General features: G+C 43.4%; 1 protein-coding gene across 1 annotated transcript in view; it reads left to right on the top strand.

Annotated features, from left to right (window-relative positions):
* Nucleotides 1-21734, top strand: part of SLC41A3 (solute carrier family 41 member 3) — a 141331-nt gene extending 119597 nt beyond the window's left edge. The window contains exons 10-12 of the mRNA XM_047850083.1: nucleotides 18046-18206; nucleotides 19020-19136; nucleotides 20501-21734. Coding sequence (XP_047706039.1) covers nucleotides 18046-18206; nucleotides 19020-19136; nucleotides 20501-20521 — 299 coding nt within the window. The 3' untranslated portion in view covers nucleotides 20522-21734. The remainder of the gene's footprint in view (nucleotides 1-18045; nucleotides 18207-19019; nucleotides 19137-20500) is intronic.
* Nucleotides 21735-22086: the final 352 nt, after the last annotated feature.

Below are 22086 nucleotides of genomic sequence, written 5' to 3'. Positions count from 1 at the left end.
AAAGCCTAACACAGGGCTCAAACCCACAAACGGTGAGATCATGACCTGAAGTCGGACGCCTAACTGACTGAGCCATCCAGCCACAGCATGCCTGTTTTCTGACCATAACACTATGAAATTGAAGACAACCACAAGAGAAACGTTTGGATAGGCCACAAATACACAGAGTTTAAACAACATGCTATTAAACAAGGAATTGGCCAACCAGGAAATCAAAGAAGAAATTTAAAGAATGCATGGAAACAAATGAAAATACAACAGTACAACACCTTTAGGACTCAGAAAAAGCCATCCTAACAGAGAAGTATATAGCAATACAGGCCCAAGTCTAAAATAGCCTAAACTCACACATAAATGAGCTAGAAAAAGAATAATGAAGCCTATGGCCACAAGAAGAAGAGAAATAATAAGTAGAGGAGAATTGAGTGATATAGAAATAATAGAACAGATCAATGCAGCTTGGAGCTGATTCTTTGAAAAAAATTAGGTTTGCAAGGAAGATGGTGGCGTAGGAGGACACTGGGCTCACCTCGTCCTGCTGATCACTTAGATTCCACCCGCATCTGCCTAAATAACCCAGAAAACTACCAGAAGACTGAAAGAACAGACTCTCTGGACCGAGCATAGACCAGAGACCCACGGAAGAGGGTAGGAAGGGCAGAGAGGTGGTGTGCACTACATGGACTGGTGGGAGGCAGCCGGGGCAGTGGAGGGGCAGCCCACCTGGCAAGGCAGAGCCCCTGAAGTCTGGCTTGCAAAAGCAGAGGGGCTGGACTTCGTGAGTTCTGACAGCCAGAGGGACTTATCTGGAATGTGAAAAGTCAACAGCTCTGCTTGGAGAGCAGGAAGGCAAGAGGACACTGGGAGGGAGAGTTGTTGAGCCTGAGAATAGAGAGCTCTGCTTGGCAGGGGAACAAAGGCACTGGCAAGCACCATCTCCCTCTCCCATTCCCAGCCGTAATCCCAAAGGGAACCAGTTCCCATCACCGAACTTGCTTGCACCAGGCAAACACCCAACCCTGTGCTCCTGGGGATCCATCCTTCCAATGGGTCTGCCTTCTGGTGCTGCAGGGCCCCTCCTGCAGCGGACCACCAACAGCAAAGCAAGCTAAGCCTGCCCCTCCTGCCCCTGTGCACCTCGCAGATCCACCCAAGCTAATACACCAGATCCCATCAAAGCAGCACCAGAAGCCTGGCAGTGTGCAAGTAGCCTTGACAAGTGCCACACCACTCCACGAGTTGGGGAAACTGTCTTAAAACTAACATCTTTTTTCACTAAGTTAGAAGTTTTTGAAAACCTATGCAGGGCTTATGTTAAAGTGGCATATATTTAACTCTGTCATACAACATGTGGAGAAACTATGTTTCAACTAACATCTCATTTCACAAAGTCATGTGTATGGAAACATATGCGACATCTACACACAAAGTTCCATATACTCAACTCTGGGAAACAACACAGTGGGGAAACCATCTTTCAACTAGAATCTGGTTTCACTAAGTTAGATCTCTTTGAAAACTATGTGGGGCCTATATGGAAAGTGTCATATACTCAACTCTGTGAAACAACAGTGTGGGGAAACCATCTTTCAACTAACATCTGGTTTCTCTAAGTAAGAAGTGTTTCAAAACCTATGCAGGGCTATGAGGAAAGTGTCATGTACTCAACTTTGTGAAACAACACTGTGGAGAAACCTTCTTTCAACTAACATCTCGTTTCATAAAGTTAGACGTGTTTGAATACCTGTGTGCAGCCTATGCAGAAAGTACCATATACTCAACTCTGTCAAACAGACTTTGGGGGAACCATCTTTCAAATAGTATCTTGTTTCAATAAGTTAGAGGTGTTTGAAAATGCATGTGGTGCCTACACCAAGGTGCCATATACACAACTCTGTGAAAGAACACTGTGGGGAAACTCTCTTTGAACTAACATCTCGTTTGACTAAGTTATGTGTTTGAAAACCTATGCAGGGCTTATGCACAAGGTGCCATATACTCATCTCTGTCAAACAGCACATTTGGTAAACCATCGTTCAACCAATATTTTCTTTCACTGAGAAGTGTTTGAAAACCTATGCAGCAAATATGTGGAAAGTGACATATACTCCACTCTGTGATACAACACTGTGGGGAACCATCTTTCCAACTAACATCTTATTTCGCTGTTAGAAGTGTTGAAATCCTAGACCTAGAAAGTATAACGAAAGCACCATTTATGCAACTTTGTGAAACATCATTGTAGAGATACCATCTCTCAACTAACATCTGGTTCAACTAAGTCGGAAGTGTTTGAAAACCCATGCAGGGCCTATGCGGAAAATGCCATATACTCACCTCTGTCAGACAGCACTTTGTGGAAACCATTTTCACCTAACACACCAAACTAACATCTTCTTTCACCTACACCACAAAATAACCAACATGTAGCTAACACACACTAAGATCTAGGCACCAAACACACACCAGACACATACCATTATAGACAAGAAAGAGCACATGATCCTTACACACTTCCTGTGTAACGCATTAGCTCCCAACATATAACACACTTATGAATCAAACCACAACATACCTAAAGTACCACACAGTCACACTTATGTAAAACTCTCATGTGGTCTTTCCTGCTTATAAATCACATAAAGACACACACCACATGTACACAACCCACAGTAATTTACATGTAAATACACAACACACATACATCACATACATAAAACACAAATAACATACATAAACACACCACCCACCTAACAAACACAACCCCTACACATTCCACACATACCAAATCCTGAACTGTACACACACACACACACACACACACGCACTACAGATACTACAAATTCAAAATCCACATATGCACAACCCACACGACATGTGTGCCACATATCACACCCACAACACATACACAATCATATAGTCAGCAAACACACCCCCCCCTTCACCACACAAGAATTACACATAAATCATATAAATACCACACATTTTTATAGACATTTCACATATAGACCACAAATACAGCACACATATATTCTATGTACACATACAACACACATGCCACCAAAGTGATGTTTCACATATTCACCAGATACAAACTACACACACCACACAGAACACACACACCACACATCACACTCACATCACACACAGACCCACACACACCAAACTTACATAAACCAACAAGCATATATATGACAAACACACACACAGTACCAAAATCAGACATTTACACACACTCACAAACACCAAACACTACTCACACACCACGCATATCACAAACACACATCAAACATACACTAATCACACATATGTCAAACAAAAACACAACACAAATCTTACACACAGACATAGGACACACCACACCTACTGCACACACACCTCATACTCACAACATACATGTAAAACAGACTGACATACGCTATAGATATAGAGCACACATATGACATATATACACCTTGGATACACAATATGGAAATCACAATTTCATTGCACACACAGCACACACACTCCATATGCATCGCATTTAGGAAACATAATTTACAAACACATCACACGCACACAACAGACACATTACATATACACCATAAACACCACACTGAGAACAGTGTCACCAAACAATGACACATCGACCCAAACACACATACACACACACCACACATGCACCACACATATAACACCTACACCACACACACCACACATACCATTCAAATGTACCACACCAACGAACACACCACAGATTCATGGTATATGCTCCCCACACACCACATGTTCATCACAGATAAATCACACATCCAGCACATATTCACCAAGCACACTATATATATACATGTAACACACACAATGCCCCAATCAACATTCACCAGAAACATGCACATATACACACACACACAACAGAGAACTCGTATAATGCACATACACTGGTCAGCCTACACCCTGAATATATAACACATACACACGAAGCACCACATATTTATAAAACACACATATGATATAAACGATGCACAGACAACATATATACATATACTCCAGACATCCCACAAGCACCACTCACACACTACACAAATATCACACACACATCACACATAGAACAACCACCAAACTCACTTATTCCAAACACATGCATAGCACATGCACACGACACTTCTACATCACCCACACCATACCTACACCATCACACCACACATTGACCTCACACATGGTACACAAAGAACACACAGTGAAATCAAACTGACTTACACCACCATACATCATAGATACACCCAACACATATACCATCCAATACATGCCAAATAAATGCCACAGACAACATATACATATTTTCCCTGCACCCGTCACATTCACCACACATACAGCACCCAGAATTCACAAATACACACTGCGCACACCACAGATACAAAACCTAGACATCACACACAGCCTCACACCACACAAATACCATTCCCATACACACATATACCACACTCACACACATACACCAGACATTCACAGCTCATACACTATGTACAGCAGAGAAACACAACACATATACCTTATGCACACACCATACCCATAACATCCATGATATACCATGTACACACCATGCATATGACACACAAGCCAGACATACCCAGAAATGCTACACTTACAGCACACACATAGCCCACATACACTGCACAGATACCACATGCAAAACTCCACATGTACAACCCATGCATCCCACACACATACCAACACACACAGCATGCTATACCCCTCACACAGGACACATATGCCCCCTACACCCCTCAAATATATGACACGCACACTACACAATGCCACAAATACACCACAGAGACAGCACACAAACAAGGCATATGTTAAACAAATATACATTATATACACAGAAGAGACTCAAAACGCATACACCACATATACCACACATACCACCAATACCACAGATAAAGACACATACACCATTTTCATGCATATACTACACACACATGCAGAGACTGCTTGTCTACAACACACGTACTTCACACGTAACACACACACACTACACATATTATAAACATATATGTCACCATGACACAAATACCACAAAATAACCACATAAGTCACCCCCCACACACACAAAGACCATACATACAATCTCTACGGCAAAATCACACCACAGACACACAACGTATGTTCCCACATGCACACAACAGGAACACCACTCACATAACACAGATACCACACACAGGGAAAGAAAGCACCTAAGCCAAACATCAAACATGCAACACACATGCCAAACATTCACCACGCACATGCCACACATACTACACACACAGAATACATGACACAGATGAATGCATATGACACAGAATACATATGACACAGCAAACAACACACATACAACACAGACATATGCCATGTATACACAAGTATACCTCCCACACACCCCGTGTATACCACACCCATGCCAAATATACTTGACACACAACATAGCCACTCCCATTTTACACCACACATACCACACGCTTATATGTACCACATACAGAAAACATATTTCACTAACATACCTTGCACACACAACTCCACGCATCTACATCACAAAGACACCACAACTTAGACATGTGTGTTTAAACACACATACCATACATATGTCAATCACTGACACACAAATAACACACACATACACACACTGCACAAACCCACTTACGTTGCATTTACTCCACATATAAACCACGTTCACAACTCATATATATCAAACAGTTCCCATACATCACGCCGTAACTCACTAAGATCTATACATACAGCGCACTCATTGAATACCACAGATAATCCACACACAATATATATACAAACCCTACACCTACACTACAGACACACTGCACATATTCAACACACACACACACTCAAATACACCACACAAATACCACTCACAGGAACACATACTTCACATTCACACACACCCATCACACCACACCTTATTCAACACACACACACATACACACACCCAAATACACCACACAAATACCACTCACAGGAACACGTATTTCACACTCACACATACAAAATCACACCTTCACCACAAATACACCACACATATGCCTCACACATGCTCAGCACATGCACACCATACACAATACATATTTCATATACACATACCAGACTTCATTTATTTTCCATACATACAACACACACAGAAAACACATGCACCATACACACAAAACACACCCCACTTACATCCCACAGATACACTATTCTTTCACAGCAATACACACACAACACATATACTCCACCGAAGCACCATATAGACACCACACACACAAAACGTACATCACAATTTCAAGACACACACTACCCATACCTCCCATGCACCACACCTACAACACTCATATTTCACAGATCCCACACACAAGACTCAGCATTTACACCACAAAACATATTCACAAAGTCACAGCACATACATTATACACATCACAAACACACACCACACAAACACCAAACATTAGGACACCTATAGCAATATACACACACAACATTCATATGCCACACACACTACACCTACAGCATTACCACACATATAACATGCGTGTACAACCACAATACACACAGGACATATGCCACACACCACATATATACCACACATACAAACAGTATATATGTCATATGATAACCACCCATATGGTACACACAAACTACACAGACACCACATTCACAGCACAGATACACTGCACACACAAATATCACACATATGACAAATACACAATAAAAAAACCTTACAGATACATAGACATATTCTATATCTATGCCACACATACCACATGCACCACTCACATAAACCACAAAGAAAAACCCTTTACACCGAGGCCAAACACACACTACAAATACACAACACATACATTACACATATACCACAAATATACCACACACACATAGCATACACTCAGCAACACACACCACACACATAAGTACCAATACCACAGACACACCACACATGCAAAGATTCACACACACACACCACAAACAACCACACATACACCACACATGTGACCCACAAACCAAATATGTCACAAACAGTTCACATACACCACACCACGTACACACCACAATACACCAAAATATACAAAATACACATGTCACTCAGACACCACACATATTGCACACATATCTCACATACATCACGCCTAAGACATGCATGTATTCCTTACATACACTATTCCCTCAACACACAAAAACACATAACTACAAACTCACCACACACACACCACACACAACACACAGACCTTTGCGCACACATTACTCAATCACTTCAAACAAGGATTGCATATACCACACTCAACGCACACAACAATCACCAACCGCACACATACCAAACACACACCACATATACATATAAACCAAATCACCCAACATAAAACACACAACAGATACCCATCACACACACTAAACAGGCACCACAAACACACCACACAATATCAAAGACAAACACACACCACACAAACAAGTGTAACACAGATTTACACCATGTATGCACAATGGATAAACCACACATAGCACACATATACACCATCCACGTGACAAATATACACCATGCACACTTAACCTATTCACCCCAATTTCACCACACTCACCAATGCACACCACAACACACTGCACATAAATCACACCTAATCCACGCATACAAAAGATATATCTCACACAGAAACGGCAGACACACACCACACAACTGTCACATGTAGGCCATACACACCAATGCCCACATATCAAAAAACTAAGCTACAGTAAAAGTTCACAGACACACCAAAAACATACCACACATGGAAACTCGGCACACACATCACGAACACACTATATATACACAACACATATAACCACTTGTTAACCATACATATGACATGCATACCACACACATCACACACATGTGACTTATAAGCCAAAACACATGCACACATATACCATAAACATTAAACATATGTATATCCCACATTACACACAAACCAAACATGGAACCAACTGCAAACATAGACCACATACAGAATTTATATAACCTGTATTTAATATTTGTAACACACATAAACCAAACCGACAACACATATATAGCACATATGGACATATGCCACACACACACCATAGTTAGAACACATCATATCACATTTATACCACACACACCATATACATCATTGCAATGCACACTCAACACAAACGCACACACACACATTGCACATATACACTATACTTAACCCACACGTATACAACATATCTACTTCACACGTGCACACCACATACAAACCACACATATGCCACACACACAAACTTCACACACCAAAACAACAGACACAGCACACAAATTACACAACACACCACACATATTCTACACATCAAAACACACTACCCCTACCATACACATATTACCTATACATCACACACACAACACACTTGATTCACCTATGCCACACTAACGCACATCAAACACATATCACACAAACACATACTTACCACTTATACCACATGTAAACACCACACATAAGAAACACAATATGCCCACATATGCTGCAAGCACAATCAGATACATGACACATACACCTCACACACCACACAGATAAGCAACACAGATGCCATATGCACAAACTCCGCACATGCTTCATACACATCCCATATATACCACAACTCACACCACCACACTTACTCCCACACATCACAGACATAACACACCTATCCTACACTGCATACATACCACACTGATACCACACAAACACACACCAAACAGACACCATGCACACCACAAGACACTTCAAAACCCACACCTACACCACTTCCACTCCATCCCACCACCCATATGCTGCATTCCACCACAAATATATATTACACACATCACAAAAAACACAAAGATCGCACATATACCACACACTGCACATAAACTACACACACACCACATGTACACAACACCCACACCACTCATATCCTGTACATAAAAGATGCATACACAGCATGTCATATCACTTATCCTCAACACACAAAGTATATGCACAAGAAACACAATACACATAAATACACACACATGATACATACACAACACCACACTGCCCATACACCACAAATACACCACATGCACACAGCACACACCACAGACACTCCCACATGCACCTGCACATTCACATGCGCACACACACACATTACATGCACTGCTCAAACCATACATGTCACACGGAAACACACATACACCACACCCACACCAGACATATACCTCACATATATAACACACACGTGCACACACACACACACACACCACATTCATGCCACACATACCTCACATTTCAAACTTCCATCACATATAAACCGTACATATAGTACACACTCTCATACACACAAGTACTGAACACACAGGCATACCATACATATTTTAGAAACACACCGATATATACCACAGGCATAACTACACAAAATAGCACACACTCACCCATCGTGACACAGATACACCACAAATATAGCACATATACAACACATGTCCCACATATATACCATTCATGAGATATGTAACTGACAAAAAACAAATACACACAAATGCACACAAGAAAATCTACAAAACAAATAACACCACACATATCCACACACAAAATACATAAGACATATGTGCCACACAAATACCACATAAACACAACTCTACATGGAGAACAAACGCATCAGAGATATACCACCATCACAACTCACATGCCATACATATAGCTCACATGAACACACATAAACCTCCTACATAGCACTGAGACACCACACACACTCCACACACACCACACACACTACATATGCCACACACATCATAACCACTATAAACAGATACCACACACACCACACACATAACAATACACCAACACACCACACCTATACCAAACAAGAGATATCACAGACATACATCACACAATAACCACACATATGGGACACTCGCTCCACAAGTAAAACACACAATAACCTTACCAAATCCATACCACACACTGCTCATGTTGCACATATACCTCAACACACCACACACGTCACATACACACCACACCTATAATTCACCCACACATTCCACATACCCACAACACAAAAAGAGCTCTTACACCACGCATACACTGCACACACACCACATAGTCTGCCTCTGTAGAATGCACACCACAAATATACCAAATACACACTGCATCTACACCACAACATGCCACATATATACCACACATGCAGCACATATCACACCTTCACTACATGTACAGTACACATATGCCATAAACAAACACACACTTTACACACCTCAAGTACAGCACCCTTACACCATACAGAGATAACACAAACACACCACACATTCATCACACAATAACCAGGTACTTACAACATACACACACACACGTATACACACACCACAATAACCACATATTTATGTAGATCCACAGACATACACTACACATGCCGCATATACACAATGGACACAGACACACCACACAAACACTACAAACACACCAACACTATTACAGACACACACACTACATAGATATACCACGTTCTCAACACACATAAAGTACACAAACACACCACGCATATACCACACACACACTGTGTACGTACTACAGACACCCCATACAACACATGCACATTGCATGCATACCACACATAAGCACTCATTCCAATCAGATACACACACCACATTCTCAGACACACACCACACATAGACACACACCAAACATACAGCATGACCTCACGTATATCCTGCAAACAGCACCCACACCACACAGAAAGCACACACAGGGTACATACACCACATGCAACTACACATACCACACTTCCATGAGAAAAATGTACCACGCACATTTATCACATGCAAATCACACAAAACACATACAGCACTGCTGCACCACCCATATACCCCCAGACACCACCCATATACCCTTCACAGACCACACCTAGAAAGCACACACACACCAAGCACGTACATGGCACATGCACTACACACCCCCCACCCATAAAATAATCCACACAACACAATCCACACTCGACAAATACACTACACATTCACACACCACTTACATACACATCAGAAATACAACACCTACAACATACAAACCACAGATTATACATACCACACACACAACACAAACCAGAAACACCAGAAACAACCCCACAAAACACATTTCAAATACATACCATGGTGACAACCACCATTATCATGAATATGCCACATTCAGTGTACACACACTACAAAGAATGCACATAGACCAAATGTACACCACATTATAACACACACAAGAGATATATACTATACATTCCATACACAGACCACATGTTTACCACAGACACAACCTACACATATAGCAGACACAGACAATATGTATATTACACAAACACAAAGACTGCCACAAAACACAGCCCTCAGACACCACAGACACACTACACATATTCCACACACATAAATACACCACACAAACACCACTGACACACCACGCATATGTAAAACTCACACAGAGGATACATACCCCAAACACAACATTATTCATACACAACACATGTATCACACGTATGCACTACAAATACACACAGAATTATTATGATGCACACACCACATATCTGTCCCAAACACAATCTGAACTCACACACCAAGTAACACTGCACATACAGCACACACACACTGCACACACACACACCACACATCAACAACATGCCCATATGCAACACATGCAACACTCATACTGCATATATAACACACATACCTCACACGTAAGCCATACAAACACAAGCCAAGCATACAATGCACCCACACCACATACAAAACCTTTTTACCACACACACCACAAATACATTACAAATACAAGACACATATTCCAAGGACACACACAACACACACAAAAGACATGCAACCTTTATACCACTCATACCACACAGACCACAATTTCAACACATAGGTATGACACATCTACCACACATACACACATGTAACTCACATGAACCAACCTTACCAGATACCACACACACCACATATACCACATACACATACCACACATAAACCACACATGACATAAAAATCTCTCGCCACACACAACACACATATTCCACACAAACTCCCACATCTGTTTGCCACCACAAACAACATATAACCACATGGACACCACATGGACACCAGGCATATATTACCCCATGCACCACACACAGCACACAAAATGTACATACACCACACACATCACACTGATAACACTACATATAGAAGACACACAAAATACCACACATACAGTGTACCCATGTGTATACCACACACAAATCATAGACCAGCTATTAACCAAAAATACACTGCACACCAACAGTATGCACACACATCATATACACCACAAAGACCGTACATGTCTCACATACCATACACACTACATACATATATCACACACACGCCACACACATACCTAATACATGACACACATTTGATACTCAAACACTACACACACATGACAGGGAAACCACACATATATGTCACAAATACCACACATACCACACTAAATCCACACTCAAATCACACACACACACCAAGCCATACAGCTCATGAAAATAATGAACTCAGTACACAAACCACCCCCACACAAACACAAGCACTAATAACACAATAATACACATACATCACACATACACTCTACACCCACACACCAAATAAACACCACACCCATCACACAATACCAAGCAAACACACATACAAAATATACACCACACACAACATTCATTTCTCACACTCACACCACACATGCAGCACACACACCAAAGACACAGACCACACACCCAGCATGCCACAAATTTACCACCAACACACACAAAACATACTTGACAGACTCCTCACATATAACATTTCCACAAACACCACAAGTGAAAACAAAGGAATATGTAACACACATACCACATATATACCAAATACATACAACACATGCCACACACACACATAGAACATTCAACTCACAAAGTCCCGACATACACTGCACTCACAGCCTATTGCACAACACCACACCATATACACACCTAGGAAAGGTATACCACACACTAACCACAGATATACCCACACACCAAACATACACCACACACAGACATCAAACACTATATATACATCACATAACACAGATATAACACACATACAATACATGCAACCACACAACACATAAATTACACACAAACACCACACATGTATCACACATACCACAATACACAAATACACAACACGCAAACACATTTATGAAAAATACACCACATACGACCACACGTATGCTACACTCAAGAACTTATAACACATACATGCACACCCTGACATACCACACACCTTGCACATCGCATTAGCCACATTAATACTACATACACACCTACATCACACATACACCATGTACACATACATACATTACACACACCACATATACACCGCACAGTCACCATGCATATGCCACAAACTTATCCAAAAGAGATCACACATGCCCCCCACACCCACAGTTATAACCCTCCCACAGTATCTCACACTCAACACATATACAGCACACAATCCCCATATCATCTCCCGTATACCACAGAGACACATTCCACATACACACCACGCACTCCAAACCTACACCACATATACAGAAGACAGATGCCCCCTCCTCTACACATAAACTACACAGACATCGCACACAATGCACATATAGACACAAATGTGACTACACCACACCTACACCAAACACACGACAACAGATAGTACAAACACATACCTCTCATGGCACAAGAATACCACAAAAACACTTCCCCCATTCACCACATACACAGCACATACACATCACACAGATATCTTCCACACACTATTTACTACACATAATACACATACCACACACATACATATACACCCTACACACATATACCACACAAACACTCCATATATACACCACATCCATGCCAAATATGTAACACACAAAACACGTATACTACACAGACACCACATAAACAATAAACCTAATAAACACACCATGATAATCCATATGTACGTGACATACAGACACCATGCACACTACACACACCACACATATACACAAACTCCAGCCGTATGCCACACCACAAAACCACACATGTACCACATACAAAACACATATGTCATACGAAGACCACACACGAACATACATTATATGTGGAGCATAGACACATGATATATATAGTACAGTCGCAACACATATACCACACAGCACACAGAAAGACACATACCAACTACAAACCACCGACACAACATACACACACCACGCTCACCACAAAAATACCATACACAGACACAAACCACATATACAACATATGTGCCATCCATACAGAACAGAATTGCACTGAACCAAAACCACTCCAAATGTATACCACACACACCACAACCTGTACTCCTCAAAACACCCACTAGACATCACCCACGCCTTGTGGTTTACTGCCTGAAACAACACTGCTCAAGTGTCTTTCATGTAGCCTTTCACATACATCTCACAGTTTGTTGAAACATTATTAGTGTGTGTTAGAAGAGTTATCATGGCAACCGTGTAGCCTCATTCCTTGAACATAGCTAGTATCACTAGCAAATCATTCTAAATACCCCAGAAAGCAACATGAAGACTGACAGAACCAAGTCCACAGCTACAGGGAGAGAAGAATCCACATCAAAGAAGGTAGGAAGCACAGAGAGAGAGGGGGAGAAATATATCAAGCGTGCTGCAGAGGAGAGGGAGCCCTCATTGAGGAAAGAGGTGGAGGGAGAGGAGCACAAAGGGAAACACGCAAGGTGAATCTTTCCCCAAAGACACATGGAAATATGTTCAACATCACTCATCATCAGGGAAATACAAATCAATACTACAATGAGATATCACCACACATCTGTCAGAAGGGCTAAATTTCACAACACAAGGAACAACTGGTGTTGGCAAGGATGTGGAGAACGGGAAACCCTCTGACACTGTGGGTGGGAATGCAAACTGGTGCAGAAAATCTGGAAAACAGGACACAGTTTTATCAAATATTAAGAATAGGACAGCCCTGGGGCACCTGGGTGTCATGGTCAGTTAGGCCACTGACGCTTGATAGCCACTCAAGTCATGATCTCCCAGTCATGGCAATGAGCTCACTGGGCTCTGCACTGGCAGCATGGAGTGCACTTGGGATTCTCTTTCCATCTCTGCCCTTCCCCATCTCTCACTCTCTCACTTTTTCCCTCTCAAATAAATTAATTAAAAAATTGCTTACCCTTTAACACTTAGAGTTGCCCTATAAGGTATTTACCCAATGAGGTATTACCCAATTGCGCTATGAGGTATTTACCCAAAGGATACAAAAATAAGAATTCAATGTTTTTAGCAGTGTTCAGTGTTTTTAGCAGCACAATGAAAAATAGCCAATTATGAAAAGGGCTCAAACGTCCTTTGGCTGAAGAATGAATGGAGATGTGGTGTATATAAAGCAGCCATGAAAGAGAATGAAAATTTCCTTTGCAATGATTTGGACGGAGCTCGAAGATATTATGCTAAGTGAAATAAGTCAGTCAGAGAAAGCTTATACCGGACGATTTCACTCCTATGGTAAGAAACAAAACAAATAATCATGGTGGAAAAAAGAGAGTGGCAAAACAAGAACATACTCTTAACTATAGAAAACAAACTGAGAGTTACCTGAGGAAACATGGGTGGGGGGATTGGGTTATATAAGAGATGGGAATGAAAGAGTACACTTTATGTTGTGCACCGGGCATTGTGTGGAAGGGTGAAACAACCGAAATTTACACCTGAAACTATTATTCCACTTTAACTAACTGGAATTTAAATAAAAACTTTAAAAAACATTCTATATTAGCCATAGGGAAAGGCCCCGTGTTTAAGTGCCCAAAGAATGACTGTGCTTCAAGTGACATTCTTGTCCTTCATACATATAGAGTATAACACTTTCCTCACCACCTCTCTGTGTAGACACTTTTGCTTTACTGCCGAAAAGTACACTTGGCTGCAAGAGGGTCTTAGAAAGCTTCTTGAGGATATGTAGTCAGAAGTATTCTTAAACTCTTGTGTAGAAGCACCAGGAAATGCCCTAGTGTTATGTGCCTAAAAAGTACAGTGTGATGCACTGTCTGTCCCCTCCACTAACTGAGATCCCTCGTTTGTAGGTGAGTTTCCAAGCCATTTCTGACCCAATGCAGGGCTCCCAGAGCCTGATGTCCAAGAGGACAACAACCGCCCCCATGCCCCTGCTCCCCTGGGGCTGGGCAGACAACAGTATCATAGGATTGGGAGCCACGGGGACCCCTGCCGCTAATAGATGGAGCTACCCTCATTCAGAACAGTCTGTGAAAATACACCATGCTCCATGGCATGATCAGCACACAAAAAGGCTTTTGAATAGTGCCCCAAGTTTGCACATTGAAGCACAAGGAAGCACATTCTTCATATTGAAGAGCCACTGGTGACCCTCTCTACCAATATGATGCGATAACCCACCAGAATTCAAAGTTCTGCTCTACTTCCTAAGGGATAATGTGGGCCTCTAGCTCACAGGGCCACAAAGGGCATCCTTTGGAACACTCCTATAGCCAAAGACCCCAAAAGTTCTTTTGATTCCTATGCTGGCCAGATTGTGAATAAATTGTGCTTGCCAGGTTCTTCTAAACATGAAGAACACTGGCTCTCGTTTTGTATCCAGTTTCAGAAAATCGCTTTATCATCCATCAAGCTTCATCTTGGTGTCCATAAAAACTCCGTCTTTTAGAGTATTATATCGTGCTGCAGATGTCCAATGGGGACCAGCCCTTGAAACTGTGTGACAGGGGGAGCCAGAGTCTCTGACCTTGTGGTTCCAAGACTACACGGACATCCAGAGCCCTAGGGCATCAGAAGGGGTCCAGTCGAGAGCTGTGCATGGGGAGTCTCGGGCAGACATATAGGCCAGGAGCTGGCTCCCTTGCTAGGCCTCAGGAAAATGAAGATAAACATATCCATTCCCCATTGATCACATTCCCATTGGGAGTATCGAATGCCCTTTGGTCATGGCTGCAGCCATCTCCTCAGCTTCCCTGTGTTTCTGACTGCCTCTTGATTCATACTTAGGAGACATGGAGCTGACACTCACTCAGCAGACACCCAAGGACGGGCATCTGGTTCCCACTCCATGCCATGCTCAGTTATAGCCATCAGCATCGGATATCCCAAAGGAGAGTACTCCTCATACCAATGAGCTTGGTGGTTGTCTATTTGTAGCAAGGGTTGGGGAGAGTGGAGCCAGATCGCCTCTTTGGTCTGCCTGATTGAGGTGTCTTCCTTCTGAAAAGCAGACAGTTCACACAAGAGCAGGAGGTTCCAGAAGCTGGTCTGCACAGAAAGAGCCCTTTACAGGAATAGGGTACTGCCTCTCTCCACACTTTGGAACCAGAGCTGGGAACACCTCCCAGCTACAGCACTCTCAGAGTTCACTCCATGCAATTGCGTGAAAAGTGTCAAAAGCCATCCAAGTCCCAGGGCTATCTAGGTCCTTCTGAAGGAATAAGGCAGGCCTGGTGTTGACAGGGCTCCCAGATGGAGACTCTAGAGGGTGTTTTTGCCTTAGCCCTCTGGTGTTCTTCTTCTTACAGCCAGGTTGCCAGGAACAGGGCATGGGCCTTCCATCCCCATAGACTTCCTCGTCCACACTCTGAAGAGCTCTGACCCACCTTATTCACCTTGACACATCTTGGATCTCTTGTAGAAACATGGTTCTTCTTGCAATCCATTCAGAATAAGTGTCTTAAAAAGTTCTATCTTCTGTCTTCCACCTGGGAGTGTGGTGGAGTCCTTGGGACTGAGGGTGAAATTTTGCCACAAATCTATTTCTTCATTAATACACTGGGTTTCAGAAGTGTGTGGCCATACTGAGGCTGAGGGAATTTGAAGGCGTCCCAGCAGAGGATGTTTGGTGAGTAGGCTAGGCCAGAGATTTGGACAGGGAGCTGGCTTCTTTTTGGGCCAAGGGCAAATGAAGCAAGACATCTGTCCAAGTGAATCCCCATTCGCACTGGAAATGTCAAGTTATGGCCCACCTGGCACCAACTTCATCTCCCTTGCTGTGTGTCTGAGAGAGAAATGTTTTACTTTTCTCCTTTAGGAGCCATGGAGTCATCACTAACTCAGCTCGTACCCTTGCCTAGGCCGCAACTTCCCACTCTGTTCCTGTGCTCAGGGAGAGCTATCAGGCTCTGCTCCACCAAAGGAAAGAAGGCCTTGAGTCCCGGCGTACTTGGTGCTTGGACTGCTCTGTTATGGAGGGTAAAGGAGAGCCAGCTTGCCTCACTGACCTGGATGACTGAGGTGCCTTTATCATTAGAAGCACACAGTTTGAACTAAGTCCTTGTTGCAGATTCCTAAGCAAGAGCTCTCAGAACCCCATAGCTACAGCTCAAACACTGCTGCCTCCCTCAACTGATGGGAAATGTGGCATGGATAGACCAAGCCAGAAATCCCTGCCTCCTAAAGAGAGAAGGCGGGCTTCCTGCTGACAGACCTCCCAGGTGTAGTTCTTCAGAGGATGCCTTTGGCCTAATCCCACAGGCCTTTCTCATTCTGGATACAACCTGGTTGATAGGAGACTGCGAGTGGTACTTCATTCTCAACTTTCTCCAAATCCCATGTGTGGTGAAGAAGTCTGGCAGTGTGTGTCTTCATTGCCCCTCCTGAACTTTTTTAATGAAAGGTTTTTGGCATGGACACTATTCTGGTAGAGTGCTCCAGAGTAATATCCTCTTATTTCAGCTTGGGGGTTTAATGGTGTGTCTGTGATGGTGATAGGGATTTTGCATTGGGCCCTTCTCAATCCAGTTTCAGAATATGGCCCTGCCCATACCCAAGGTCTGTGAACGTGCCCAGAGAGAGTGCTTGTGAGTAGGCTAAGCTTGAAATTGGGAGTGGATAGCACTTCCTGTCGGCATCAAGGGGGAGAGAAGGTCAGGATCTCTTTCCTCAGTTTCTCCCGTGCCCATTTGAATGCACAGCTTTGACTCACCCTGGAGTCATTTTCTCTCATTGTTGCTTTTCTAACTTGTTCTCATTCACACATGGAGACTCTGTGTCTGTTCCCTACAGCAACCGAGATTCCCCGATTTGGAGGTGAGCATCCAAGACTTTCCTGACCTGATGCATGGGTCTCAGAGTCTGATTTCCCAGAGGACATCTACTCCCCCTGTCCCTGAACCTTTGGTGGTGAGCAGATTACAGTGTCGTGGGAATGGGTAGCTATCTGGACTCCCATCGCTTACAGAATGAGCTACTTTCAATCAAAAGAACAGTCTGGCAAGTGCAGCATGTTCCACGACCTGGACATCCAAGGACCTAGGGTATCAGAAGGGGTCCAGCCAAGAGCTGTGTGTCGGGAGGCTGGGCCAAATGTATTAGTGGGGAGATGTCCCCCTTGCTCATCCTAGAGGAAATGAAGATAAACATCTCCATTCCACACTGATTGCATTCCCACTGGATGGAATATTGAATGCCCTTTGATCCTTGCTGTAGCAATATCCTCTCCATTTCTGTATTTCTGACTGACCATTCACCTTTAGGAGTCTTGGAGCTGGCACTCATTCAGCAGGCACCCTTGAATGGGTGTGGGGTTCCCACTCAGTTCCATGCTCAGTTATAGCCATCAGCATCTGATAAATATCCCAAAGTAGAATGGGGATCCATACCCTGACCTTGATGCTTGGCTGTTTGTAGCAAGGGTGGGGGGAACAGTCAGCTCGCCTCTGCTCTGCCTGATTGATATGTCTTCCTTCTGAAAAGCAGACAGTTCACACAGGAGCTGGTGTCTCCAGAAGCTGGTCCACACAGCAAGAGCCTCTTACAGTAAGAGGGTACAAATGCCCCACTCCACACTTTGGAGCCACAGCTGGGGAATCCTCCAAGCTATAGCACTGTCACTGCTGACTCCATTCAATGTTGCAAAAAGCAACAAAAGCCAACCAAGGCCCAGGGTGCCCTAGGTCCTTCTGAAGGAAGGTGGGCCTGGTGCTGTCACAGCTCCCAGATGGAGACACTAGATGGTGCTTTTGCACAAGCTCTCTGGTGTTTCTTATAGCCAGGTTGCCAGGAGCTGGTGCAGGGCACTGTCTTCATAGAATTCCCCTTCCAAGGTCTGAAGAGCTCTGGCCCTTCTCATGCACCTTGAATCATTGTTGCTGTCTTGTAGAAACAAGGTTTTTCCCACAGTGTGTTCAGAATCAATGTCCCAAGAGTCCTATCTTCTTCCACCTGGGAGTCTGGGCCAGTTCTGGGCCATTCCTCTCCTGGGAGAGTTTTTTCCACAGGGCCCCTTCTTCATTAAATCACTGGGTTTCAGAAGTATGTGTCCATTCTGAGGCCCAGGGCATTCGAAGGGACTCAGCAATGGATGTTTGGTGTGTATGCTGGACAGAGACTTGGGCAGGGAATTGGCCTCCTTCTGGCTGAGGGAAAATGAAGAGAAAAACTCTCCAAAGGGATCCCCATTCCCACTTGAAATGGTGAGTTTGGCTCACCTGGAGCAAATTTCCTTCCCCTTGCTGTGTTGTTGAGAATGTATTCTTTTCTTTTAGGTGCCATGGAGCCATCACTGACCTGGCAGAAATGGGTGGGCTGCAATCTCCCGTTCTGCTCCTGTACTCAGGGAGAACTATGAGGCTCTGCTCTACCAAAGGAAAGAAGGACTTGAGTTCCTGGGTGCTTGGTGCTTGGCCTGCTCTGCTAAGGAGGGTGAAGGGGATCCAGCTTTCCTCACTGATCTGCATGACTGAGTCAGCATTAGAAGAGCCTTTGCCAGGAATGATGGAACCAAGTCTTTGTTGCAGATTCCTGAGCAACAGCCCTCAGAACCCCATAGCTACAGCTCAAACACTGCTGCCTCCTTCAACTGATGGGAAACATGGCATGGATAAACCAGAAACCCCTGGCTCCTAAAGAAAGAAGGCAGGCTTCTTGCTGACAGGGATCCCAGGTGTAATCCTCCACAGTTCTCCCTTAGCCTAAGCCCACAGGCCTTTCTTATTCTGAATACAACCTGATTGATAGGAGACTGTGTTGAATACTTCATTCTCTAGTGTCTCCAAATCATGTGTGATGATGAACTCTGGCAGCGTGTGACTCCATTGCCACCCCTGAGCCCTTTTGATGAAAGTTTGCATGGAAAATATTCTGAGACAGTATCTCAGAGTAATATCCTCTTCTTTCAGCATGGTGGTGTTTTAGTGTTGGTGATAGAAGTGTTGCATTAGGCTATTCTCAATATGGTTCCATAATGATGTGGCCCTCTCCAAACCCAGGGCATGTGCAGGTGCCAAGGGAGAATGCCTTGTGGGTAGGCTAAGGCGGAGTGGGGGTAGATCCTACCTTCTGTGGACAAGGGAAAGGCAAGGTCGTGGTCTCTTTCCTTGGTTTCCCCCATGCCAATTTGAATGAACACCTTTGACTCCCCTTATTGTCATTCCTCTCCTATTTCTGCTTTCCTAATTTGGTCTCAGTTCACACACAGAGACCTTGTGTCTGTCCCCTATACCAACCAAGGGGTCTGGAGTGGAGGTGAGTTTCCAAGCTGTCCTGAGACAATGTGGGGCTCACAGGGTCTGATACCCCAGAGGACACCAACCCCCGCTGTCCCTGAGCCCTTGGTGCTGGGCAGGCAACTGTATCTTGGGAATGGATAGTCTCATGTACCTGCCCCTAATGGATGGAGCTACCGTCATTCGGAAGAACAAAGAGATCCATGACTGGATCAGCACACAAAAAGTCTTTTGAATATACACTGAGCCAAACCCTCATTCTCACCTCTTGATCGTCACATGGAAACTTCTTCATATCTCAGAATCTCTGCTGCCCCTCTCAATGGATAGGACATGCAGAAGCACACCATAATACAAAGTTCCTGTCTCTTTCCTAAGGAAGAATGTGGACCTCTTCCTCAGAGGGCTCCAATAAGCATCCTTTGGAGCACCCCTCTAGCGAAAGGCCACAAAAGTCCCTGTGAATCCTGAGCAAACCAGCTTGTGAATATATTGTGCTATTCAGGTTCTTCTAAACAGGGAGAACTCTGGCCCTGATTTTATCCAGTTTCATGACATTGCTGTATCATCCATTACAGTTCATCTTGTGGGTACAAATTTAGTCTTTGAGAGTACTATTTCTAGCT

Source organism: Prionailurus viverrinus, chromosome A2 (genome assembly GCF_022837055.1).
Source record: "Prionailurus viverrinus isolate Anna chromosome A2, UM_Priviv_1.0, whole genome shotgun sequence".
Classification (NCBI taxonomy): domain Eukaryota; kingdom Metazoa; phylum Chordata; class Mammalia; order Carnivora; family Felidae; genus Prionailurus; species Prionailurus viverrinus.
This window is presented reverse-complemented; position numbering and strand designations above follow the sequence as displayed.